This window comes from Oncorhynchus kisutch, linkage group LG22, assembly GCF_002021735.2.
Source record: "Oncorhynchus kisutch isolate 150728-3 linkage group LG22, Okis_V2, whole genome shotgun sequence".
NCBI classification, from domain to species: domain Eukaryota; kingdom Metazoa; phylum Chordata; class Actinopteri; order Salmoniformes; family Salmonidae; genus Oncorhynchus; species Oncorhynchus kisutch.
The window spans coordinates 53,526,718-53,553,551 of record NC_034195.2 but is presented as its reverse complement, the minus strand read 5'-3'; the positions used below and the strand labels follow the sequence as shown (position 1 = coordinate 53,553,551).

Genomic DNA, 26,834 nt, shown 5'->3' with positions numbered 1-26,834 from the left:
AAATGTAACCACTCTCAAATTCATGGACAGAGCTATGGATGCAAGGACTGACCATACATGATACAACCATTATAGTTGAACCGTGTTATGAGGCTCTACAGTGTTTGTTTACGTTGGCATTGTTTACAAACATTGGGGTCAAACCGACTTCTATGTTGGGTTCTGATGCGACAGTTGAGGAATTTTTAAGTTCTATTCTTCAACAATCAATGGGTGTATATATCATCAATGTATAAGTCAAACAATGGATGGAGCAACTAAGTAGCTAATAGCTAGCTAAGAAACTAGCTTTAAGTAAAAAGAATGGATGGAGCATCTAGTAGCTAGCTAAGAAACTAGCTTTAAGTAAAAAGAATGGATGGAGCAACTAAGCATCTAGTAGCTAGCTAAGAAACTAGCTTTAAGTAAAAAAATGGATGGAGCAACTAAGCATCTAGTAGCTAGCTAAGAAACTAGCTTTAAGTAAAAAAAAATGGATGGAGCAACTAAGCATCTAGTAGCTAGCTAAGAAACTAGCTTTAAGTAAAAAAATGGATGGAGCAACTAAGCATCTAGTAGCTAGCTAAGAAACTAGCTTTAAGTAAAAAAATGGATGGAGCAACTAAGCATCTAGTAGCTAGCTAAGAAACTAGCTTTAAGTTAAAAAAAATGGATGGAGCAACTAAGCATCTAGTAGCTAGCTAAGAAACTAGCTTTAAGTTAAAAAAAAATGGATGGAGCAACTAAGCATCTAGTAGCTAGCTAAGAAACTAGCTTTAAGTAAAAAGAATGGATGGAGCAACTAAGCATCTAGTAGCTAGCTAAGAAACTAGCTTTAAGTAAAAAGAATGGATGGAGCAACTAAGCATCTAGTAGCTAGCTAAGAAACTAGCTTTAAGTAAAAAAATGGATGGAGCAACTAAGCATCTAGTAGCTAGCTAAGAAACTAGCTTTAAGTAAAAAAATGGATGGAGCAACTAAGCATCTAGTAGCTAGCTAAGAAACTAGCTTTAAGTAAAAAAATGGATGGAGCAACTAAGCATCTAGTAGCTAGCTAAGAAACTAGCTTTAAGTAAAAAAATGGATGGAGCAACTAAGCATCTAGTAGCTAGCTAAGAAACTAGCTTTAAGTAAAAAGAATGGATGGAGCAACTAAGCATCTAGTAGCTAGCTAAGAAACTAGCTTTAAGTAAAAAGAATGGATGGAGCAACTAAGCATCTAGTAGCTAGCTAAGAAACTAGCTTTAAGTAAAAAGAATGGATGGAGCAACTAAGCATCTAGTAGCTAGCTAAGAAACTAGCTTTAAGTAAAAAGAATGGATGGAGCAACTAAGCATCTAGTAGCTAGCTAAGAAACTAGCTTTAAGTAAAAAAATGGATGGAGCAACTAAGCATCTAGTAGCTAGCTAAGAAACTAGCTTTAAGTAAAAAAATGGATGGAGCAACTAAGCATCTAGTAGCTAGCTAAGAAACTAGCTTTAAGTAAAAAGAATGGATGGAGCAACTAAGCATCTAGTAGCTAGCTAAGAAACTAGCTTTAAGTAAAAAGAATGGATGGAGCAACTAAGCATCTAGTAGCTAGCTAAGAAACTAGCTTTAAGTAAAAAGAATGGATGGAGCAACTAAGCATCTAGTAGCTAGCTAAGAAACTAGCTTTAAGTAAAAAGAATGGATGGAGCAACTAAGCATCTAGTAGCTAGCTAAGAAACTAGCTTTAAGTAAAAAAATGGATGGAGCAACTAAGCATCTAGTAGCTAGCTAAGAAACTAGCTTTAAGTCAAAAGAATGGATGGAGCAACTAAGCATCTAGTAGCTAGCTAAGAAACTAGCTTTAAGTAAAAAAATGGATGGAGCAACTAAGCATCTAGTAGCTAGCTAAGAAACTAGCTTTAAGTAAAAAAATGGATGGAGCAACTAAGCATCTAGTAGCTAGCTAAGAAACTAGCTTTAAGTAAAAAGAATGGATGGAGCAACTAAGCATCTAGTAGCTAGCTAAGAAACTAGCTTTAATTATTGATTCCTTGATGCTGCTTGCCTGTAATATTTTATACTTCATCTCAAATACCAGGAACCTTTTTTAAAATTTTATTCACTTACAAATGCCTGTGTTTGCTCGAAATTCAAGTTTTAGCTACAGCATGTCTACAATTCCAAAATAAAATACACCTTAAATATAAAAGTGATTTGAGTTTGCCCCGTCTCTACCATGTGCCGCCTTCTCCAGGGCTGTTCTGGATCCATCTGTGAGAAGTATGGTCTGGAGGTCTGTACCTGTGTCAGCGTGGAGGGCAAGGACGAGACTGACGAGCTGTGCCACGTCTGCTGTGGCGAGAAGAGTGAGTCCTGCTTGTGTGTGTGTTGCCGTCTCAGGTCACTCTACCCCAAAGAGCGTGAGCGCTACTCTCTTAACCGGATTCCTGACATTAACATTCTGTTTTAGGGGCATATTTCAGTAGTATTATGTCCTGACGTTAACATTCTGTTTTAGAGGCTTATTTCAGTAGTATTATGTCCTGACATTAACATTCTGTTTTAGAGGCTTATTTCAGTAGTATTATGTCCTGACGTTAACATTAACATGTTTTAGGGGCTTATTTCAGTAGTATTATGTCCTGACATTAACATTCTGTTTTAGGGTCTTATTTCAGTAGTATTATGTCCTGACGTTAACATTAACATGTTTTAGGGGCTTATTTCAGTAGTATTATGTCCTGACATTAACATTCTGTTTTAGAGGCTTATTTCAGTAGTATTATGTCCTGACGTTAACATTAACATGTTTTAGAGGCTTATTTCAGTAGTATTATGTCCTGACGTTAACATTAACATGTTTTAGGGGCTTATTTCAGTAGTATTATGTCCTGACATTAACATTCTGTTTTAGGGGCTTATTTCAGTAGTATTATGTCCTGACGTTAACATTAACATGTTTTAGGGGCTTATTTCAGTAGTATTATGTCCTGACATTAACATTCTGTTTTAGGGGCATATTTCAGTAGTATTATGTCCTGACGTTAACATTAACATGTTTTAGGGGCTTATTTCAGTAGTATTATGTCCTGACATTAACATTCTGTTTTAGAGGCTTATTTCAGTAGTATTATGTCCTGACGTTAACATTAACATGTTTTAGGGGCTTATTTCAGTAGTATTATGTCCTGACATTAACATTCTGTTTTAGGGTCTTATTTCAGTAGTATTATGTCCTGACGTTAACATTAACATGTTTAGGGGCTTATTTCAGTAGTATTATGTCCTGACATTAACATTCTGTTTTAGAGGCTTATTTCAGTAGTATTATGTCCTGACGTTAACATTAACATATTTTAGAGGCTTATTTCAGTAGTATTATGTCCTGACGTTAACATTAACATGTTTTAGGGGCTTATTTCAGTAGTATTATGTCCTGACATTAACATTCTGTTTTAGGGGCTTATTTCAGTAGTATTATGTCCTGACGTTAACATTAACATGTTTTAGGGGCTTATTTCAGTAGTATTATGTCCTGACATTAACATTCTGTTTTAGGGGCTTATTTCAGTAGTATTATGTCCTTTTCAACAGGGTTGCAAAATTCTAGATACATTCCCAAAGTTGCTGCGTTTTTCAGCATTCCCAGTTGGAGCATTCTCTCGTGATTCTGGGAATACTCCAATACAGGTTTTCTGAAAAACCAAGCAACTTTTCTGGAATTTTTCAGCCTTACTTTTACCACCTTGTATAACAACCACATTGTATGACAAGGTTTTTAAAGGGCTTTGAGATTATTTATGTAATGAATAGTTCGAGCGTCAGATCAGCAACTGAAAGGGTGATGGATCGAATCCCCTGAGCTGACAAGGTAAAAATCTGTCGTTCTGCCCCCTGAACAAGGCAGTTAACCCACTGTTCCCCAGTAGGCCGTCATTGTAAATAAGAATTTGTTCTTAATTAACTGACTTTCCTAGTTAAATAAAAGTTAAATAAAGGTGAAATAAATGACTAGTGCTATAAAAGTTATTATTAGTTGATTGTCTTGTCTTGCAGTGAACCCCAACACCTGCAGCAGTACAGGCTCAGAGAAACTGGCCCGGTTCTTCAATAAGAAAATCACCACGCTGCCTGCGGGGTCTCCCTGTAACGACTTCAAGGGCTACTGCGATGTGTTCATGAGGTGTCGGCTGGTGGACGCGGATGGCCCTCTGGCCAGACTGAAGAAGGCCATCTTCAACCCTGAGCTCTATGAAAACATTGCTGAGTGGATAGTGGTACGTAGCTTACTGACTGAGTGGATAGTGGTAGGTAGCTTACTGACTGAGTGGATAGTGGTAGGTAGCTTACTGACTGGATAGTGGTAGGTAGCTTACTGACTGACTGAGTGGATAGTGGTACGTAGCTTACTGACTGAGTGGATAGTGGTAGGTAGCTTACTGACTGACTGAGTGGATAGTGGTACGTAGCTTACTGACTGAGTGGATAGTGGTAGGTAGCTTACTGACTGACTGAGTGGATAGTGGTACGTAGCTTACTGAGTGGATAGTGGTACGTAGCTTACTGACTGACTGAGTGGATAGTGGTAGGTAGCTTACTGACTGACTGAGTGGATAGTGGTAGGTAGCTTACTGACTGACTGAGTGGATAGTGGTAGGTAGCTTACTGACTGAGTGGATAGTGGTAGGTAGCTTACTGACTGAGTGGATAGTGGTAGGTAGCTTACTGACTGAGTGGATAATGGTACGTAGCTTACTGACTGACTAAGTGGATAGTGGTAGGTAGCTTACTGACTGAGTGGATAGTGGTACGTAGCTTACTGAGTGGATAGTGGTAGGTAGCTTACTGACTGACTGAGTGGATAGTGGTAGGGAGCTTACTGACTGACTGAGTGGTAGGGAGCTTACTGACTGATTCTGTCAGATGACCAGAAAAGGTCACTATATTCCCATGAATGTAATTCTGATTTACTATGTATTTCACTGATTTTGAAAAAAACAAGTCAGTCAGATGCATAAAGAAAAGGATAGGAAGGTGTTTTAAACTAGCTCACGTGTCTGAAGGTAGAATTCTGCCTGTCAACATCTTGTTCAACACTTTTATAAGCCATAAAATGCACATTTTCCCTACTTCCACTCAAGCTACAACTAGCACTGCAGCAGCATGAGTATAGCAACGCGTTTCTATAAGCTTTGTGGTCGATAAGCTTGTGTTGCTGTACTGAACTAAAATATAAACGCAACATGTAAAAAGTGTTGGTCCCACGTTTCATGAGCTGAAATAGAAGATCCCTGAAATGTTTCATACGCACAAAAAAGCTTATTTCTCTCAAATGTTGTGCACAAATTTGTTTACATCCCTGTTAGTGAGCATTTCTCCTTTGCCAAGATAATCCATCCATCTGACAGGTGTGACATATCAAGAATCTGATTAAACAGCATGATCATTACACAGGTGCACAAAATAAAAGGCCACTCTAAAATGTACAGTTTTGTCACAACACAATGCCACACAGATGTCTCAAGTTGAGGGAGCGTGCAATTGGCATGTTGACTGCAGGAATTTCCACCAGTGCTGTTGCTAGAGAATGTAATGTTAATTTCTCTACCATAAGCCGCCTCCAACGTCGTTTTAGATAATTTGGCAGTACGTCCAACCGGCCAGTCAGACGCATGCATAAAGATTACCATGGAGGATAACTCAAAAAGACGCATGCATAAAGATTACCATGGAGGATAACTCAAAAAGACGCATGCATAAAGATTACCATGGAGGATAACTCAAAAAGACGCATGCATAAAGATTACCATGGAGGATAACTCAAAAAGACGCATGCATAAAGATTACCATGGAGGATAACTCAAAAACAATTGTATTTTCGTTGTGGACTCTAGTGGACAGATTGTTGTTAGAAGTTGTGTGTTTATGAAAAATGTATCTCCATTTCATAGTGTTTTTCTTATGGTTCCAGGCTCACTGGTGGGCAGTGCTATTGATGGGTATCGCTCTGATCATGCTGATGGCTGGCTTCATTAAGATCTGTAGTGTCCACACTCCCTCCAGCAACCCCAAACTGCCCCCACCCAAACCACTACCAGGTGAGTCTCCACACTCCCTCTAGCAACCACAAACCACTACCAGGTGAGTCTCGGCACCCCCTCTAGCAACCACAAACCACTACCAGGTGAGTCTCGGCACTCCCTCCAGCAACCCCAAACTGCCCCCACCCAAACCACTACCAGGTGAGTCTCGGCACCCCCTCTAGCAACCCCAAACCACTACCAGGTGAGTCTCCACACCCCTCTAGCAACCCCAAACCACTACCAGGTGAGTCTCCACACCCCCTCTAGCAACCCCAAACCACTACCAGGTGAGTCTCCACACTCCCTCTAGCAACCCCAAACCACTACCAGGTGTGTCTCCACACCCCCTCTAGCAACCCCAAACCACTACCAGGTGTGTCTCCACACCCCCTCTAGCAACCCCAAACCACTACCAGGTGTGTCTCCACACCCCCTCTAGCAACCCCAAACCACTACCAGGTGTGTCTCCACACCCCCTCTAGCAACCCCAAACCACTACCAGGTGAGTCTCCACACCCCCTCTAGCAACCCCAAACCACTACCAGGTGAGTCTCCACACTCCCTCTAGCAACCCCAAACCACTACCAGGTGAGTCTCCACACCCCCTCTAGCAACCCCAAACCACTACCAGGTGAGTCTCCACACTCCCTCTAGCAACCCCAAACCACTAACAGGTGAGTCTCCACACTCCCTCTAGCAACCCCAAACCACTACCAGGTGAGTCTCCACACCCCATGAGTCTCCACCCCAAGTCTTCAAATGAATGGGTTGTGAAAAATGTATGTGAACCGGTCAGGAGCAGAGAACTACAACAGTATGAGTGTTGTCAGAAATGACCAGGTCGCCCTTGAAATAGAGGAGTTTTAACCTCTATGGATCTACCTGGTGAAATGAAGGTTTTAAATGCCTGTGATAAGACGGGAATGTTCAGCTAAACCAGTGGTCACCGACCTTTTTCCGAGTCAAGATCACTTTCCGGGTCAAAAGTCAACGCCTAGATCTACCGCTCAGATTTAGTTTTAACTAGTGATGCACCGATATGACATTTTTTGGCCGATACCGATATCTGATATTCTCCTTGCCCCAAAAACAATGATACCGGTATTTACAATTTTAGCTGTCTTTTAAGCATTCTAGTACAGTTAAATAGTTAGACCACTGCGTCCATGTGTGTGTGTGTTAAAGCACTGCATCTCAGTGCAAGAGGCGTCACTACAGTCCCTGGTTCGAATCCAGGCTGTATCACATCTGGCCGTGATTGGCAGTCCCATAGTGCGGCACACAATTGGTCCAGCGTTGTAAATAAGAATTTGTTCTTAACGGACTTGCCTACTTTTATAAAGGTCACATCACACACACACCACACTGACTCAAAAGTTATTTTGTTGGCATTTATGTCCCCATGACGAGTAAAACATCATCAAAACTTTTCTTTCACTTACTTGCTGTGCTGTTTCATCGTTCAGTCGTTTCATTCTCAACCAGGATTTCTATGGAACACCGTTTGGGTCTTTGCGTGTCAAACAAGATACACGTCAAATAACACATCTGTTTCAGTAGCTATAGTTCGCTAGCTAACTATATAGCTAGGTGTCATCATCTAAAATAACCCTAATTTATTAGGCGGTTCTTATTTGATTGATGGTGGTCGGACCCATCTATGTGAAGCTAGCCACAATAAGGATTCGCCACAATAGTGGACTTTGCGGTTAGCCTTCAAAGTAAAAGTATGGCATAATTCTACTATTCATGTAATTTGCATTACGGTCAATGACTTTTATTTTGAAGGCAAACTACAAATTCCACTATTGTGCCTAATCCTTATTGTGGCTAGCTTCACAACACATAACTTGGTCCGGTTTTTATTTAAATTTTTTATTTTACCTTTATTTAACAAGGCAAGTCAGTTAAGAACAAATTCTTATTTTCAATGATGGCCTAGGAACAGTTTGTTAACTGCCTGTTCAGTGGGCAGAACGACAGATTTGTACCCTGCTATAATGTTAGCAACTTAACCCCGTTGCCTAAAGCTGACTAGCTATTTCTTTTCATGAACTAAAGTAAAATTTCAATAGGCGAACAACACGTGTCAACCTAGCTAATACATACTCACAAGGTCTCCTAAATCATTGCTAAGAATAATGAAAATGACTGCAGGTTCTACTGGTCATTGTTTTCGGGCTGGTTGTATTGGTGTTAGCTAGATACCAAGCTAAAGCTAGCTAGATACCAAGCTAAAGCTAGCTACCGCAGAAGTTGCTGTTGAACAAATAATGCTTTATTACCAACGTGGTATTGTAAACACATCGTTCGTGGCCGGTGTTTGCTTGTTTGCAGACTTCTTTGTACAGCTTTGACAGTGCTACTGTATATTTTTTGACACGCAAAGACCCAAACGGCGTTCCGTAGTATGTATGTCGTGAAGCTAATAGCAGTGATGCTATTACTGTGTAACTCCGGTAGGGCAACATCTGAAAAATGTGTACCGGTGCTCGACCAGTCGGTGAAAGACAACATCACCCACAACAGAGAACAGTTGATTGTCAAGGGCAATGAATTCCATTATCTTGGCTTTAATGGATTTCGCCTTTGAGTTGCCTCGCTGAAATTTTGCTACTCTTTCAAGTGACTGCTGGACTTGTTGACTGCTCGATCCACACAGCAGACATTGTGGGCGAGGTTAGGAATGATGTGTTGCTCTTATCGCGCTACATTTTACGTGGCGTCATGTACCTTCGTTATACAGGTATGTCAGCTTTGATGTCGGTTTTACAAATCGGGGCATTAAACTAGATACCGATGTTGTCATTTTTAGCTAATAATATTGTCCGATACCGATATATCATGCATCCCTAGTTTTAACCCTGACTTAAAAAAAAAAAAAAAACGTAAGCCTTATGCAACATTGACCTATTCAAATACAGTTCTGTAGAAATTAGGATTGTGCAGTAGGCTAATAGGCCCAATACATTATTACTGCATATTGCCTGTGCTTGAATTGCCCTGCCAGTGTTGGTTGTTTCTTTCTTCGTAGACCTGAAAGGTATATGATCACACTGGTAATAGATCGTTTGTTATATTACTTGTGAGGCACAGCTAAGTGATAACGTAATTTATTTAAAAACATGTTTACTGGACTGATGGCCTGCATCTGAAAGTCATGCGTCCTCCGATACACAACCCGACCAAGCCGCACTGCTTCTTAACACAGCGCGCATCCAACCTGGAAGCCAGCCACACCAATGTGTCGGAGGAAACACCGTGCACCTGGCTGCTTCTCACTTGACTCACCGTCCCGCCGCTCTCCGCTCTGAGAAAAGGGTACACAGTCTTCCAGCTGATGGCGCAAATCAAGTCTCCCTGCATGCAGCAATTCATTTTGTTACTCCTATGACCAGAGAGAGTGAAATATTCCTCTGTATTTAAAAAGACAAGCCGGAAGACGCCAATAATTCACTGAACAAAAATATAAATGCAACAATTTAATAGATTTTTACTGAGTTACAGTTCATAGAAGGAAATCAGTAAATTGACAAATTCATTAGGTCCTAATCTATTGATTTCACATGACTGGGAATACAGATATGCATCTGTTGGTCACACATATCTTCACAAAAAAGGGTAGGGGTGTGGATCAGAACACCAGTCAAAACCAGGCACACTTCTCCAGCATACCGGTGGCCATCGAAGGTGAGCATTTGCCCACTGAAGTCCGTTACGACACCAAACTACCGTAGGGTCAAGACCCGGGTGAGGACAACGAGCATGCAGATTAGCGTCCCTGAGACGGTTTCTGACAGTTTGTGCAGAAATTCTTCAAATCCACACATTCATCAGCTGTCCAGGTGACTGGTCTCAGATGATCACGCAGGTGAAGAAGCCGGATGTGGAGGTCCTGGGCAGGTGTGGTAACACGTGGTCTGCGGTTGTGAGATCGGTTGGACGTACTGCCAAATTCTCTAAAACAATGTTGGAGGTGGCTTATGGTAGAGAAATGAACATTCCTGCAGTCAACATGCCAATTGCACACTATTTCAAAACTTTGAGACATCTGTGACATTTTATTTCCCCCGGCACAAGGTGCACCTGTGTAATTATCATACTGTTTAATCAGCTTCTTGATATGCCACACCTGTCATGTGGATGGATTATCTTGGCAAATGAGAAATTCTCACTAACAGGGATGCTACGTGCACAAAATTTTTGAGAAATAAGCTTTTTGTGCGTATGGAACATTTCTGGGATCTTCTATTTCAGCTCATGAAACGTGGGACCAACACTTTTTACATGTTGCGTTTATATTTTAGTTCAGTACAGCAACACAAGCTTATAGAAACGCGTTGCTATACTCATGCTGCTGCAGTGCTAGTTGTAGCTTGAGTGGAAGTAGGGAAAATGTGCATTTTATGGCTTATAAAAGTGTTGAACAAGATGTTGACAGTGCTAAATAGCAACTTAAACATGAATTTACTCATAAAAACAGCAGCTCTTTGCTTTATTCGTTGAGTCTCTCTCTAGTCATGGTCTGAAACGTTTTCATCTCACAGTATCAACTTTTGCTGTGTGTACTTTTTTACAGTGTCTGGATTCAGGAAACTGTGCAGACAAGGTGATCTGAGATATCTGATTGCCCAGCGGTAGGCCTATAGGTGCACTTGATTTTTTTTAAATATTTTTTATTTATTTCACCTTTATTTAACCAGGTAGGGTAGTTGAGAACAAGTTCTCATTTGCAACTGCGACCTGGCCAAGATAAAGCGTAGCAGTGTGAGCATACAACAAAGAGTTACACATGGAGTAAACAATTAACAAGTCAATAACACAGTAGAAAACAAAGGGGGGGGTCTATATACAATGTGTGCAAAAGGCATGAGGAGGTAGGCAAATAATTACAATTTTGCAGATTAACACTGGAGTGATAAAAGATCAGATGGTCATGTACAGGTAGAGATATTGGTGTGCAGAAGAGCAGAAAAGTAAATAAATAAAAACAGTATGGGGATGAGGTAGGTGAAAAGGGTGGGCTATTTACCAATAGACTATGTACAGCTGCAGCGATCGGTTAGCTGCTCAGATAGCTGATGTTTGAAGTTGGTGAGGGAGATAAAAGTCTCCAACTTCAGCGATTTTTGCAATTCGTTCCAGTCACAGGCAGCAGAGTACTGGAACGAAAGGCGGCCAAATGAGGTGTTGGCTTTAGGGATGATCAGTGAGATACACCTGCTGGAGCGCGTGCTACGGATGGGTGTTGCCATCGTGACCAGTGAGCTGAGATAAGGCGGAGCTTTACCTAGCATAGACTTGTAGATGACCTGTAGCCAGTGGGTCTGGCGACGAATATGTAGCGAGGGCCAGCCGACTAGAGCATACAAGTCGCAGTGGTGGGTGGTATAAGGTGCTTTAGTGACAAAACGGATGGCACTGTGATAGACTGCATCCAGTTTGCTGAGTAGAGTGTTGGAAGCCATTTTGTAGATGACATCGCCGAAGTCGAGGATCGGTAGGATCCTCGATTTGCTCTCTGGGCCTGCTGGGTAGGCACAGTTCTACCTTCAGACACATGAACTGGTTCAAAATGGGAACACTTTGCCTTCCTAGTGCTAGGAATGTTGAATCAAGTGCACTTACCTCCAATAGTGTGGAAATAATATAAAACATTTGAATGCAAGGCTTTATCCTTGGGTTTTTACGGAAATGTTTGGTGATCAACCAGTCAATCGCGATCGACTGGTTGTTGACCACTGTGCTAGACTAACCTCTCTCTCCCTCTTTACCCCAGGCACGTTGAAGAGGAGGAGAGCCCAGCAGCAGGCCAGGGAGGCCCAGGTGCACCAGTCCCAGTCGCACCATGGAGGTGTCAGTCACGGCCAGCACCACCCTGTCTCTGGGGGCCAGCGGCAGCAGCCCTCACGCCAGCCCCAACCCCAGAGGCACCACCGCAGCCAGGGTCAGCCTAGAGAAAACTACCAGATGGGCCAGATGAGACGCTGAGCTGCTGAGACACTGGGGTTCGGGGTGGGGAACGCTGCTCCCTCCATCACCTGCTCCTTGCCTTGGCTCCTCCTTGTGCCTATTTATGTCGCTGCTGGGATTGAGATTTGAACCCATTTGTTGGTATTTGATTGAACCCATGTCTCCAGGGTGGAAATCCCACATCCTCACCATTTAAACCTAGAGGATATTCTTAGATGTTTTATGATTTAGGACAGGTGGAATTGAGGGAAAGAAAAGGGAACAACACCTTTTAGTTTTTACACACTTTTTTAGCATGTCCTGTTTATCTAATGGTTTACACCTAACAGTGGGATAAAACATGTGCTTCACTCCACCCAAAGAACAGCCTAAACTGGTTGTTTATACCATCCCCATACGTCAGACCCTCCATCTACAAACAGACAAACAGGACGGAGTTGAGAAAGCTCAAAGACCCCCTCCAACGCCCACCACTGGAGCTGCAGCACAGCTGACATCTTTAAATAAAGACTTCCTCCAACGACCACTACTAGAGCTGCAGCACAGCTGACATCTTTAAATAAAGACTTCCTCCAACGACCACTACTAGAGCTGCAGCACAGCTGACATCTTTAAATAAAGACTTCCTCCAACGACCACTACTAGAGCTGCAGCACAGCTGACATCTTTAAATAAAGACTTCCTCCAATGACCACTACTAGAGCTACAGCACAGCTGACATCTTTAAATAAAGACCTCCTCCAACGCCCACCACTGGAGCTGCAGCACAGCTGACATCTTTAAATAAAGACCCCCTCCAACAACCACCACTAGAGCTGCAGCACAGCTGACATCTTTAAATAAAGACTTCCTCCAACGACCACTACTAGAGCTGCAGCACAGCTGACATCTTTAAATAAAGACTTCCTCCAACGACCACTACTAGAGCTGCAGCACAGCTGACATCTTTAAATAAAGACTTCCTCCAACGACCACTACTAGAGCTGCAGCACAGCTGACATCTTTAAATAAAGACTTCCTCCAACGACCACCACTGGAGCTGCAGCACAGCTGACATCTTTAAATAAAGACCCCCTCCAACAACCACCACTAGAGCTGCAGCACAGCTGACATCTTCAAATAAAGACCCCCTCCAACGACCACCACTAGAGCTGCAGCACAGCTGACATCTTCAAATAAAGACCTCCTCCAACGACCACCACTAGAGCTGCAGTACAGCTGACATCTTCAAATAACCACCACTAGAGCTGCAGCACCGCTGACCTCTTCAAATAACCACCACTAGAGCTGCAGCACAGCTGACATCTTTAAATAAAGACCCCCTCCAACAACCACCACTAGAGCTGCAGCACAGCTGACATCTTTAAATAAAGACTTCCTCCAACGACCACCACTGGAGCTGCAGCACAGCTGACATCTTTAAATAAAGACCCCCTCCAACGACCACCACTAGAGCTGCAGCACAGCTGACATCTTTAAATAAAGACCCCCTCCAACGACCACCACTAGAGCTGCAGCACAGCTGACCTCTTCAAATAACCACCACTAGAGCTGCAGCACCGCTGACATCTTCAAATAAAGACCCCCTCCAACGACCACCACTAGAGCTGCAGTACAGCTGACATCTTCAAATAACCACCACTAGAGCTGCAGCACAGCTGACATCTTTAAATAAAGACCCCCTCCAACAACCACCACTAGAGCTGCAGCACAGCTGACATCTTTAAATAAAGACTTCCTCCAACGACCACCACTGGAGCTGCAGCACAGCTGACATCTTTAAATAAAGACTCCCTCCAACGACCACCACTAGAGCTGCAGCACAGCTGACCTCTTCAAATAACCACCACTAGAGCTGCAGCACCGCTGACATCTTCAAATAAAGACCCCCTCCAACGACCACCACTAGAGCTGCAGCACAGCTGACATCTTCAAATAAAGACCTCCTCCAACGACCACCACTAGAGCTGCAGCACCGCTGACCTCTTCAAATAACCACCACTAGAGCTGCAGCACAGCTGACATCTTTAAATAAAGACCCCCTCCAACAACCACCACTAGAGCTGCAGCACAGCTGACATCTTTAAATAAAGACTTCCTCCAACGACCACCACTGGAGCTGCAGCACAGCTGACATCTTTAAATAAAGACCCCCTCCAACGACCACCACTAGAGCTGCAGCACAGCTGACCTCTTCAAATAACCACCACTAGAGCTGCAGCACCGCTGACATCTTCAAATAAAGACCCCCTCCAACGACCACCACTAGAGCTGCAGCACAGCTGACATCTTCAAATAAAGACCTCCTCCAACGACCACCACTAGAGCTGCAGTACAGCTGACATCTTCAAATAACCACCACTAGAGCTGCAGCACAGCTGACATCTTCAAATAAAGACCTCCTCCAACGACCACCACTAGAGCTGCAGCACCGCTGACCTCTTCATAAAGACCTCCTCCAACGACCACCACTAGACATCTTCAGTCTTCATCCAGCTGTTTTCTGGGGCTCCACCTTTTTGAGTGAGATCTGACATTTTGTCATTCTGTGGAGTGGAAGTGACCAACAGCCATTGCAGTGTGGAGTGGAAGTGACCATCAGCATTGCAGTGTGGAGTGGAAGTGACCATCAGCCGTTGCAGTGTGGAGTGGAAGTGACCATCAGCCGTTGCAGTGTGGAGTGGAAGTGACCATCAGCCGTTGCAGTGTGGAGTGGAAGTGACCATCAGCCGTTGCAGTGTGGAGTGGAAGTGACCATCAGCCGTTGCAGTGTGGAGTGGAAGTGACCATCAGCCGTTGCAGTGTGGAGTGGAAGTGACCATCAGCCGTTGCAGTGTGGAGTGGAAGTGACCATCAGCCGTTGCAGTGTGGAGTGGAAGTGACCATCAGCCGTTGCAGTGTGGAGTGGAAGTGACCATCAGCCGTTGCAGTGTGGAGTGGAAGTGACCATCAGCCGTTGCAGTGTGGAGTGGAAGTGACCATCAGCCGTTGCAGTGTGGAGTGGAAGTGACCATCAGCCGTTGCAGTGTGGAGTGGAAGTGACCATCAGCCGTTGCAGTGTGGAGTGGAAGTGACCATCAGCCGTTGCAGTGTGGAGTGGAAGTGACCATCAGCCGTTGCAGTGTGGAGTGGAAGTGACCATCAGCCGTTGCAGTGTGGAGTGGAAGTGACCATCAGCCGTTGCAGTGTGGAGTGGAAGTGACCATCAGCCGTTGCAGTGTGGAGTGGAAGTGACCATCAGCCGTTGCAGTGTGGAGTGGAAGTGACCATCAGCCGTTGCAGTGTGGAGTGGAAGTGACCATCAGCCGTTGCAGTGTGGAGTGGAAGTGACCATCAGCCGTTGCAGTGTGGAGTGGAAGTGACCATCAGCCGTTGCAGTGTGGAGTGGAAGTGACCATCAGCCGTTGCAGTGTGGAGTGGAAGTGACCATCAGCCGTTGCAGTGTGGAGTGGAAGTGACCATCAGCCGTTGCAGTGTGGAGTGGAAGTGACCATCAGCCGTTGCAGTGTGGAGTGGAAGTGACCATCAGCCGTTGCAGTGTGGAGTGGAAGTGACCATCAGCCGTTGCAGTGTGGAGTGGAAGTGACCATCAGCCGTTGCAGTGTGGAGTGGAAGTGACCATCAGCATTGCAGTGTGGAGTGGAAGTGACCATCAGCATTGCAGTGTGGAGTGGAAGTTCATTTATTTGAATAGAGTTCCAAGGAGTGGAGGAATGGTTCCATCACATGTAGCTTTAGTTGTGTGGTTTTTTTCTTTCTTTCCATTTGCAAAGTCCCTCCTCCTGAGTGAGAACACACATATGTTCCAAGGCTCCTGGTTGGTTGAAATGTTTTGTCAGCCATTTTAGCCAGTAATGAAAGAGATTTGCTGGACTTGTGATTATGACACAACGTTTCAAACTCAACAGCAAAAAGACACAAGGCTCTTCTCTTTGTTTCTCCATGCAGACTCTCAGAGACAGTCTGACTGACTGTCTCTGACTGACTGTCTGTCTGTAAAGATTTTCAGTGTAACATAACATGAGTGAAAAAACAACTATTTCTTCTACTGTAAATGTACATATGATTCTTTACTGATTTTGGTTAGTACTGTACTCTCAGGACAGTAACACAAATGAAGATATCTGGAAGGGTGTATGGGTAAGTTCTGTGGACTGGACACTGAAGTTGGGAATTTTAACAGCATTTCAGCAATCACGTTCTTGTTTTGCTGCAATCATGGAATCCTATGGATGGAATTCTCATGGTGTTTAGATTCCTGAGGTTCCAGAGGTAGAACATAAGGTCACCACCATATCTCACCTTTGACCTTTTGTGACGTTCAAGAGCTCCCTCATCTCTTCATCTGGTATTTTTGCTAATAACTTGTTGTGGTTGTGACGTGATGGGAAGTTCACTTAGTTTTTAAACACTTTTTTGGTTTTGTCCCAGTTTGTTTTGTATATATATACACGTTTTGATGCAGTAGAATGAATAGAACAAAGAACCACTAATTAAAAGCTGATTCTGTCACGTCACTGACGGCAGGCTAAGCTAAGCTTGGCATAGGGTCCATCCAAAATAGCACCCTATTCCCTATTTATCCCTGGTCCAAACTAGTGCACTATGTATAGTTGAAGTCGGAAGTTTACATACACTTAGGTTGGAGTCATTAAAACTCGTTTTTCAACCATTCCACAAATTTCTTGTTAACAAACTAGTTTTGGTAAGTCGGTTAGGACATCAACTTTGTGCATGACGCAAGTCATTTTTCCAACAATTGTTTACAGACAGATTATTTCACTTATAATTCACTGTATCGCAATTCCAGTGGGTCAGAAGTTTAGATACACCAAGTTGACTGTGCCTTTAAACAGCTTGGAAAATTCCAGAAAATGATGTCATGTCTTTAGAAGCTTCTGATAGCCTAATTGACATCATTTGAGTCAATTGGAGGTGTACCTGTGGATGTATTTCAAGGCCTACCTTCAAACTCAGTGCCTCTTTGCTTGACATCATGGGAAAATCTAAATAAATCTGCCAAGACCTCAGAAAATAAATTGTAGACCTCCAAGTCTGGCTCATCCTTGGGAGCAATTTCCAAACACCAGAAGGTACCACGTTCATCTGTACAAACAATAGTACGCAAGTATAAACACCATGAGACCACACAGCCGTCATACCACTCAGGAAGGAGACGCGTTCTGTCTTCTAGAGATGAACGTACCTTGGGGCGAAAAGTTCAAATCAATCCCAGAACAACAGCAAAGGACCTTGTGAAGATGCTGGAGGAAACGGGTACAAAAGTATCTATATCCACAGTAAAAACGAGTCCTATATCGACATAACCTGAAAGGTCACTCTGCAAGGAAGAAGCCACTGCTCCAAAACTGCCATAAAAAAGCCAGAGGTTTGCAACTGAACATGGGAACAAAGATTGTACTTTTTAGAGAAATGCCCTCTGGTCTGATGAAATATAAATGTAACTGTTTGGCCATAATGACCATCGTTATGTTTGGAGGAAAAAGGGGGAGGCTTACAAGCCGAAGAACACCATCCCAACCGTGAAGCATGGGGGTGGCAGCATCATGTTGTGGGGGTGCTTTGCTGCAAGAGGGATTGGTGCATTCCACAAAATAGATCGCATCATGAGGCAGGAAAATTATGTGGATATATGTCACGACAGTAGGTATCCTACGCACATACTTCCACACAAAACAGTAGGTGAGTTTTATCTCCATAGTTCTTACCACTGTGTATCACTGCCTAGCCGACAGTTCCATTCCCCCGAGATTAGGGAAACCTTGAGAAGTACTCCCTGTCCTCTCATAGGTTCCTCCGAGGCCTAGCCAGGTCGGTTCAAACACAGTTTAACTGTTCTCTGTATCTGTCTTTCAAATCCTGAGCTAGGCCTTGCTCAGATCTGACTAAAACTACACACATCATCAGATTATAATTTTATGATTCTAATCAATTTCATAAGGTGTAGTGGAATTATTTAATCATTATCTTTCAACATTTAAATTATTTTAACAATATATTTGAAGCAACATCTCAAGACAACAGTCAGGAAGTTAAAGCTTGGTCGTAAATGGGTCTTCCAAATGGACAATGACCCCAAGCATACTTCCAAAGTTGTGGCAAAATGACTTAAGGACAACGAAGTCAAGGTATTGGAGTGGCCGTAATAAAGCCCTGACCTCAATCCTATAGACAATTTGTGGGCAGAACTGAAAAAGCATTTGCGAGCAAGGAGGCCTACAAACCTGACTCCGTTACACCAGCTCTGTCAGGAGGAATGGGCCAAAATTCACCCAATAAATTGTTGGAAGCTTGTGGAAGGCTACCTGAAACATTTGACCCAAGTTAAACCATTTAAAGGCAATGCTACCAAATATTAATTGAGTGTATGTAAACTTCTGACCACTGGGAACGTGATGCTGAAATAAATCAGCTATGATTCTGACATTTCACATTCTTAAAATAAAGTGGTGATCCTAACTGACCTAAAAGACAGGGCATTTTTACTAGGATTAAATGTCAGGAATTGTGGAAAAAACGAGTTTAAATGTATTTGGCTAAGGTGTATATAAACTTCCGATTTAAACTGTAGGTGTTAGGGTGCCATTTCGTATGTACACTTACTTTAGTATAAAGAGGTTATTAAAGACGGATTTCTAGGTTTACGTGAGTGTGGAAATGCATCGAAAATCAATTCCAATATGGAAGAAACAAAAAGTTAATTTTCAGATCAAAAGCCTGACAATGTACAACGTGGCCGTGCAGTCATGTTTTTCAAATTTTTTTTTATTTAAATGTGACCATTGTTGATTGACTGTACTAGGCTGTAAGGTGTGTAATATATATTTTTTGTCTGTTACACAATTAATCATAACTGATTATGTTCCTATGATTGCTGGGGGTTGATTTTAGTTCGGTATTTTAGATTTTAGTTCGGTATTTTAGATTTTAGTTCGGTATTTTTAGATTTTAGTTCGGTATTTTAGATTTTAGTTCGGTATTTTAGATTTTAGTTCGGTATTTTAGATTTTAGTTCGGTATTTTAGATTTTAGTTCGGTATTTTAGATTTTAGTTCGGTATTTTAGATTTTAGTTCGGTATTTTAGATTTTAGTTCGGTATTTTAGATTTTAGTTCGGTATTTTAACCACAACAAACAGGAGATATTCATATTCTAATTGTCCACTATGACATAACACTTTGCTTAGAGCTTGTTCCTAGATTGAAAGGTTCATTTTTCCCCCCCCCATGCATTCATCACTTGCCCTGTAAAGAAATGTGTGTGTGGATGATTGGGTTGTGTTGATTTGGGCACCAAACGGAAGAAAACAGAATGCGACGGTGGAAGGACTACCTGGGATCTTCCAATAAGAAACGTGTTCCAAAAAATTGATTTTAAAACGTTTTTTTTTTCTTCATCTTTTTGTTGTTGATGTGTGCCCTAATGACATAACCCTGTTCTGTTAAAAGACTGTGTCCCCTACAGAGATGAGTGTCTTTGTGACCCTTTACATTAGTTAACATGAGTGTTGTTGTGCCATACTTTATGAACAAGTCTTTTATATATTTTCTTATCTTTACTTTTATGTAGGAAAAGCCAGTAGGAAGGTCTCTAAAAGCTATGCACTAGTTTGAATGGACAAATGGAAGACTCATAGCACAAACCGTCCTGGGACCGGGCTGTCTAACTCCTCTAGTGTAGTTGTCATGCCAAAACAGTCATTTTGACTTTGACTGACCATAGAAGTTGGTCGTGTACCTCTGCTCGGACGTTGCAGACGAATGCCAGATCTTACAAAGCCTGGATATATATTTTAAGTACGAACTATAACCACATCATATGTTATAGCAGCTGGTGCCTGACGACACAGTCAGTGATGTGGTACGTAACCATTGAAGAAAGAGGAGCGTAGGAGACTGGTAGTGGGACTGTTTGACCTCCGGTGTTTTGACCTCTGCCCTTAATACTACAAAGGACTAGGTTGATTTTAGATCAGGGATGGGCAACTTTGATGGGGGGGTGGGAGCCACATAATGTAAACTCATCATGAGGGGTGGCAGTGGCTCTCTGGTCTGTGTACCCACACTCAAACCCATATTCGCGCAGTCCGAGCCAGCCCTAGCCTTTTTGGGTCCCTAAGTGAAATTTTGTTTTGCGAGCAAAACATATTAGCGCCCACCGGGTCCCCCACTTGACAGCAGAGATAAAAAAAAAATAGTTTTAGAGTTAATTTCCTGCAATACTTCACATTGTGCGATGGGGCGTAGATGATGTTGCCGTTTTTTAAAGCACTACCCACGGAGTTTGTTGTTTTACTACGGCGCGCGACATGGTTCAATTTCAATGTACCAGTTAATCAGCTAAATCTACTTTTTCATTTTTTTTTTTGCATGGTTTCAAATTGGAGCTAGAATTAGGATCGTGTATATTGTGCTAACGCTGATACATAAAAATAGTAATGTTAGAGAGTCACTTTAACATACTTTAACAAACTTTAACAAACGAGGCATTTGTGGTTATGTACATGGGGGTCGCCATCGTTATGCACCATTCCTGTTTCCTGCAATTCTGCTCATTTTGCCATAGGGTGGAGAGAAATGTTGCCATTTTAAATATGATATCTGAGTGAGAGGTAATTTACCGCGACGGTAATTTGACCATGGCTAGATTTATTTTGGTGCCATGGGCTAATTGAGTGACTGACATAACAAGAGAGGAACTGCTGATACAAAACCACATTTAGAAATGGGACCTTGTGTATTCTACCATTTTGTGTGTGTGTGTGTGTGTGTGTGTGTGGGGGGGGGGGGTTGATCTGAGGTGCCCGTCCCTGGCCTAGATCATGTAAACAGCTTCAAAGCTAACTGACTTGCTTTCCTTTTCTGGGTCATGATCACATGTACTCTTTTCACACTATCGTGCAGACTCCAACCGTACTGTTTTGGGTCAGAACTGTTATTTTCAGCCTATCGTGCAGACTTCAACCGTTCTGGTTCAGAACTGTTATTTTCACATTGTCCTTTCCAGCCCGGTTCCAGCAACAATGGTGGATGTGTAACCAGGCCAGGGCAGTATATCTGGCGTTGGCTTGGCTTGGCTCGGTTCAGCTTGGTTGTGTGAAAACAGGTCATGGGCTCTGTAGGGGACTTTCTCACATTGAATCTCATCATGGACTTTTTCTGTAGAAAATGAAGCAGTTTTAAAAACCATACTACTGGCTAGTACACTCACAGTACTCTCACAGTACTCTCACAGTACACACACAGTACTCTCACAGTACTCTCACAGTACACACACAGTACACACACAGTACTCTCACAGTACACACACAGTACTCTCACAGTACTCTCACTACTTGGGAGGATTTCGTTTTTATTTGAAGATTTAAACAATAGAATTTCGATACGTCTGTTACTTTCTTTTTTGTTGTTGTTATAAATCCAGAGAAACTGTTCAGAGATGTTCATACACTATATATACAACAGGATGTGGACCCCCCCCCTCTCCCTTCAAATGTGTGGTTTTGGGTATTTCAGTCTGTTTGGGGTAGGCCCTTTTCCTGTTTCAGCAATGCGAGGAGGTTCATACTGAAATAATTGTCGAGATCGGTGTGGAATAACTTAACTGGCCTGCACAGAGCCCTGACCTTAACCCCATCGAACATCTTTTGGGATGAACACCGACTACGAGCCAGGCCTAATCCCCAAACATCAGTGCCCAACCTCACTAATGCTCGTGGGCTGAATAGAAGTCCTCGCACCAATGTTCCAACATCTAGTGGAAAACCTTCCCAGAAAGGTGGATGCTGTTGTAGCAGCAAAGAAGGTCCCAGGTCCATATTAATGCCCATGATTTTAGAATGACATGTTCAACGATGTCCACATACTCAGGTGTCCACATACTTTTGGCCATGTAGTGTATGTGATAAATCCTCCCTTTCTCAATAACAATTGATTTGAAGGGTACTTATATATATATATATAATAATAATTACATAACATTCATCAATCATAAGCACACATTCATATTACACACTGCTTATGAATGTTATACGGTCCTTTTTATTTAGGTACCCTTCAAATAAAAGTGTTATCAACCTTTTTGAGTTATTTATGTTCTTATCTATGCTAATTGAAATGAGATTCATTTTAAATATTTGTACTGTTTTTTTTTCGTTTTTTTCTCCATCATGAAAATGTTTAAAACAATTAATTGTGATGGACTAACTGTCAATTCGTAAATTCGCTCTGGCTATCTACTCCGATTTCAGAGCACTCTGAGTGTGTCAGGGCACAGAATAACTGCTGAAATGCCCGTGTTAGTAAACGTCAGCCAAAAAGCGTGATTCAATCTGTCACCAACGCTCTGGATCACGTGAAAAAAAGCCTAACCAGCTCTGCTAGGGCGAGTAAAATGGTCAGAGTGAGCTGTTCTCTCATTTGTGTCTGGAAGTAGCTAGCTAATTTTAGCTGGTTAGCTTGTGTGCTTGACTGCCGTTGTGAGGCCAGAACGATCGGATCATTCCTACTCCTCGGCCAGATGTGCGCTCGCTCTGAACGCTCCGTGAGCGAAACGCTCTCAATTTACGGACGCTCAGAGTGGCGCTCTCTGCCACTCCAGAGTGAATTTACAAACGCATCCTAAAATCTTTCATTCATTGTGTCTGTTCTCTTGTGCATGGTTTGGATTAGAAGAACAACCACACAAGATCTAATGCCAGAAAAATTTACTTTATTTTTTATTTTGTAATCTTCATGGGTAAAAAAAAAGAGAAGTTTCTAGATATAAAACATGCACTGAAATGTCAAATTGAGTTGAATATGTTGTAGGTGAAATGATGTAGACCGAAAGAACACAAGATGATAAAAAAGTTTAAAACTGTCTGATTTTAATGTTCACTGTGTTTTATACAGTATCAAAAAATGTTGTTCACTTTGAACATTTTTACTAAAAAATTTCAAAAAATGTATTGTGCAAAGAGATGTAATTTTTTGGAGTACTTGAAATGCATTAATTAAAAGACTCGTTCAAAATAAACCAGATCCAGGATTCACTTTTTTCTTTTAGAATGTTCATCATACAATCTATTGGTGTTTTATTGTAATTTCTACACAATTCAAGAATGAACTGACAGTCTTTTTAACGGGAAGACAATCTGAGACTGACAGTCTTTTTAACGGGAAGACAATCGGAGACTGACAGTCTTTTTAACGGGAAGACAATCGGAGACTGACAGTCTTTTTAACGGGAAGACAATCGGAGACTGACCCTTTTTTTTATGGGTATACAATCTGAGTTTTGCCCCGTCTTGCATGTTTCTATTTGGGGAGACCCCTGGCCAGATAATTTCAACCCTAAAAACACATTGATATCCTAGATATCCATACGATAGAGTGGGTATTACAAATGATGTCTTTCTAATTTGTGATGTACATTCTCTATGTATTGTAAATCATGACGTAACAGAAACCTGTAGGATGGTGTCAATACTCTGTGTGTTTTTCACGGAAACCCCCGGTCCATAGCACATACCAGGACATGTGCTGTGTCCTTGATTGTCAATACAGATCCTCAATACAGTGATTGGCTGTTGGCATGTGCACACTGACTGAATGAACTTTCACCCACAACAGTTGAGTGGGTTCAATAAACAGTCTAGCAGGAGCAGCAGCACAGTGCCATGCCTCTAGCTGTTCATTATGTATCTACTGAACTGGTGTACGGAGGCTGTGCTGGTCTGGCCAAATTCCACAGAACATATTAGCATGAAACCCCAGACCAGTTTTGTGCTAACCTTCCACTTTGTGTACTCTGTGGGGGAGGATCTCAATTTGTTTTTCCCTCGACTACTTGTGTCCTCTGTCCTTGCCTGCTTTTTAAAACATTTCCAAGGTAATGGAGGAGCGGAGGCAAGGAGAGGAAACGTGGAAATAAATGCGCTTGTATGAAATGAGAATCTCCTTCTGTCATATGGCTTATGACACTGAGAACAAGGAGTGGAATATTAGCACAAGCTCAGTTCTGAACTGAGTACTGGGTTTTGGAGATGATAATGGGTGCTGGACTGTCTCCCAGACAGGAGTGATTAGAAGCCAGCTCAGATCTTGACATGTCAGGCTCTGGCCCTGAACATCTCCTGGGTAGAACAAAAAAAACACAACTTTTCATATTCAAGCAAAAATAACGACTTTTCATATTTAAAGCAACAAAAAACCACAACTTTTCAAAATCAATGCAAAAAAAAAAAACGTTACTTATTTTCCACCATAAATTGCAAATAAATTCATAAAAAATCCTACAATGTGATTTTCTGGATTTTTTTTCTCATTTTTTCTGTCATAGTTGAAGTGTACCTATGATGAAAATTACAGGCCTCTCATCTTTTTAAGTGGGAGAACTTGCACAATTGGTGGCTGACTAAATACTTTTTTGCCCCACTGTATTTGTACTTTGGATTCAATTTACATGGCAACAATACAAAATGAAAAACAGAACGAAAGTACAAGTAAACAATAGTATCACATTATATACTGGGTGGTTCAAGCCCTGAATGCTGATTGGCTGGGTGGTTCGAGCCCTACTAACAATGCTCCGTTGCTGACAGGTGTATAAAATTGAGGACATAGCCATGCGATCTCCATAGACAAACATTGCCAGTAGAATGGCTTTACTGAAGAGCTCAGTGACTTTCAACATGGCATCGTCATAGGATGCCACATTCCCAACAAGTCAGTTCATCACTATCCCTGTTAGAGCTGCCCCGGTTAACTGTAAGTGCTGTTATTGTGAACTGTAAACATTTATGAGCAACAACGGCTCAGCCATGAAGTGGTAGGCCACACAATCTCATAGAACGGGACCGCCGAGTGCTGAAGTGCGTAAAATTGTCTGTCCTCGGTTGCAACACTCACTACCATGTTCCAAACTGTCTCTGGAAGCAACAACACAATAACTGTTTGTCGGGAGCTTCACGAAATGGGTTTCCGTGGCCGAGCAGCCGCACACGAGCCCAAAATAACCATGTGCAATGCAAAGCGTTGGCTGGAGTGGTGTAAAGCTCGCCGCCATTGGACTCTGGAGCAGTGGAAATACGTTCTCTGGAGTGATGAATCACTCTTCACCATCTGGCAGTCTGAAGGATAAATCTGGGTTTGGCAGATGCCAGGAGAAAACACTACCTGCCCCAATGCATAGTGCCAAGTGGTGGAGGAGCAATAATGGTTGTTTTTCATGGTTCGGACCCCTCGAGTGAAGGGAAATCTTAACGCTACAGTGACATTCTAGATGATTCTGTGCTACTAACTTTGTGGCACTTTAGGAGTGGCCCTTTCCTGTTTCAGAATAACAAGACCCCCGTGCACTAAGCAAGGTCCATACAAAAATGGTTTGTCGAGATCGGTGTGGAAGAACTTGACTGGCCTGCACAGAGCCCTGACCTCAACCCCATCGAACACATTTGGGAGGAATTAATAGGCTGACTGCGACCCAGGCCTAGTCGCCCAACATCAGTGCCTGACCTCACTAATGCTCATTGATGCTTATGGTTTATTGTCATTCTTTCCCATCCTTGCATAAATAATAATTCCTTAAGTCCTCAATGACACTGTCCATGCAGCTAACACACACTGGAGTCATAATACCCATAAACAAGGAAATGTTTATTTATCATACAAGGCTCTACAGACAGATTTAACAATACATAGGCTATTTTTGCTTTGCTAATGTATGTATGTATTGAAGCCAAGTGTAGCTTGGTGGTTAGAGCTTTAAGACCAGTAACTGAAGGTTGCTGGATCTAATCCCCGGCGCTGAAAAGGTACAAATCTGTCGTTCTACCCCTGAACCCACTGTTCCTAGGTGGGTCATTGTAAATAAGAATTTGTTCTTAACTGACTTACTTAGTTAAACGGAAAAAAAAAGTGGTTCAACATTCGAATGTATTTTATTGACAACATAGAACAACTTGAACAAGGCGACGGTCGGTGGAAGTCTGGCGCCACCAAGTGGACACTTATTTTAGTTCCCTTGTGGCAGTAGCGCTTCCAGGGATAGTTTATAAAATTGGCCCGCAGGGGCCTTGTGTGTTGTGGGGGACCCTTCGCCTCGGGTCGAGGCCCCCTTTCTTCTGTACCACCCCAGCGCTTCCGTGGCTACCATGGCCACTGCCCGGGGGGTGGTCTCTACTCGTTTCGCTACCAGCAGGTTGCGGGAGGACCACAGTGCCTCCTTCAGACACGTGAGGGTGGGCCAGAACTTGGTGAGGGCCTTCGGCCCACCCCATACAGCACGAACTGGGGCGTTAGGTCTTCCCCTGCTGGCAGACACGAGGAGATCAGGGGGCCTGTTTCCTTTCACAGGTCCCTGGCAGCTCTCCCAGAGCAGGTAAGAACATATATTTTATTTTGGAAATGTTTTATTGTTGCATTTCCTTTGAAAACAGCTCAAATATATTTGTGCACATCATTTTATACACATAAAAACGGCATAAAAGCATCAAAAACTATTTGAATTTGTTTTGATTAATTGGGTTGACCACCACTAATTTGTCATCATTGACATAAACTTGCTCAAGTTTTATATTACATTTCAATATCCATCATGATTCTGATAAAAGAGCCATCCGGTTAACTTCGTCTACTTTTCTTTTACAACGGAAGGGGGTGCACCGTTCCTGGAGGTACTGCAATACCAGGTCGATGCGTGGAGTGGACGGAGCAAGCCCCTATTCCATCTCCCTATTCCAAAAATCAATTTAATATATGGTCCCCAGATAGGGGACGTATCAGATATTAAACTGATAAGAACAGATTTTTCTTTTGGAAAAGTTTT

The 26,834-nt window shown here is 42.5% G+C and overlaps 1 protein-coding gene and 1 pseudogene across 1 annotated transcript in view; one reads left to right on the top strand and one right to left on the bottom strand.

Moving 5' to 3' along the window:
• Positions 1-23,044, top strand: part of LOC109876107 (disintegrin and metalloproteinase domain-containing protein 10-like) — a 45,927-nt gene extending 22,883 nt beyond the window's left edge. The window contains exons 13-16 of the mRNA XM_031801556.1: positions 2,204-2,315; positions 4,006-4,226; positions 5,921-6,047; positions 11,812-23,044. Coding sequence (XP_031657416.1) covers positions 2,204-2,315; positions 4,006-4,226; positions 5,921-6,047; positions 11,812-12,023 — 672 coding nt within the window. The 3' untranslated portion in view covers positions 12,024-23,044. The remainder of the gene's footprint in view (positions 1-2,203; positions 2,316-4,005; positions 4,227-5,920; positions 6,048-11,811) is intronic.
• A 3,616-nt stretch (positions 23,045-26,660) lies between these two features.
• Positions 26,661-26,834, bottom strand: LOC116356403 (uncharacterized; annotated as a pseudogene).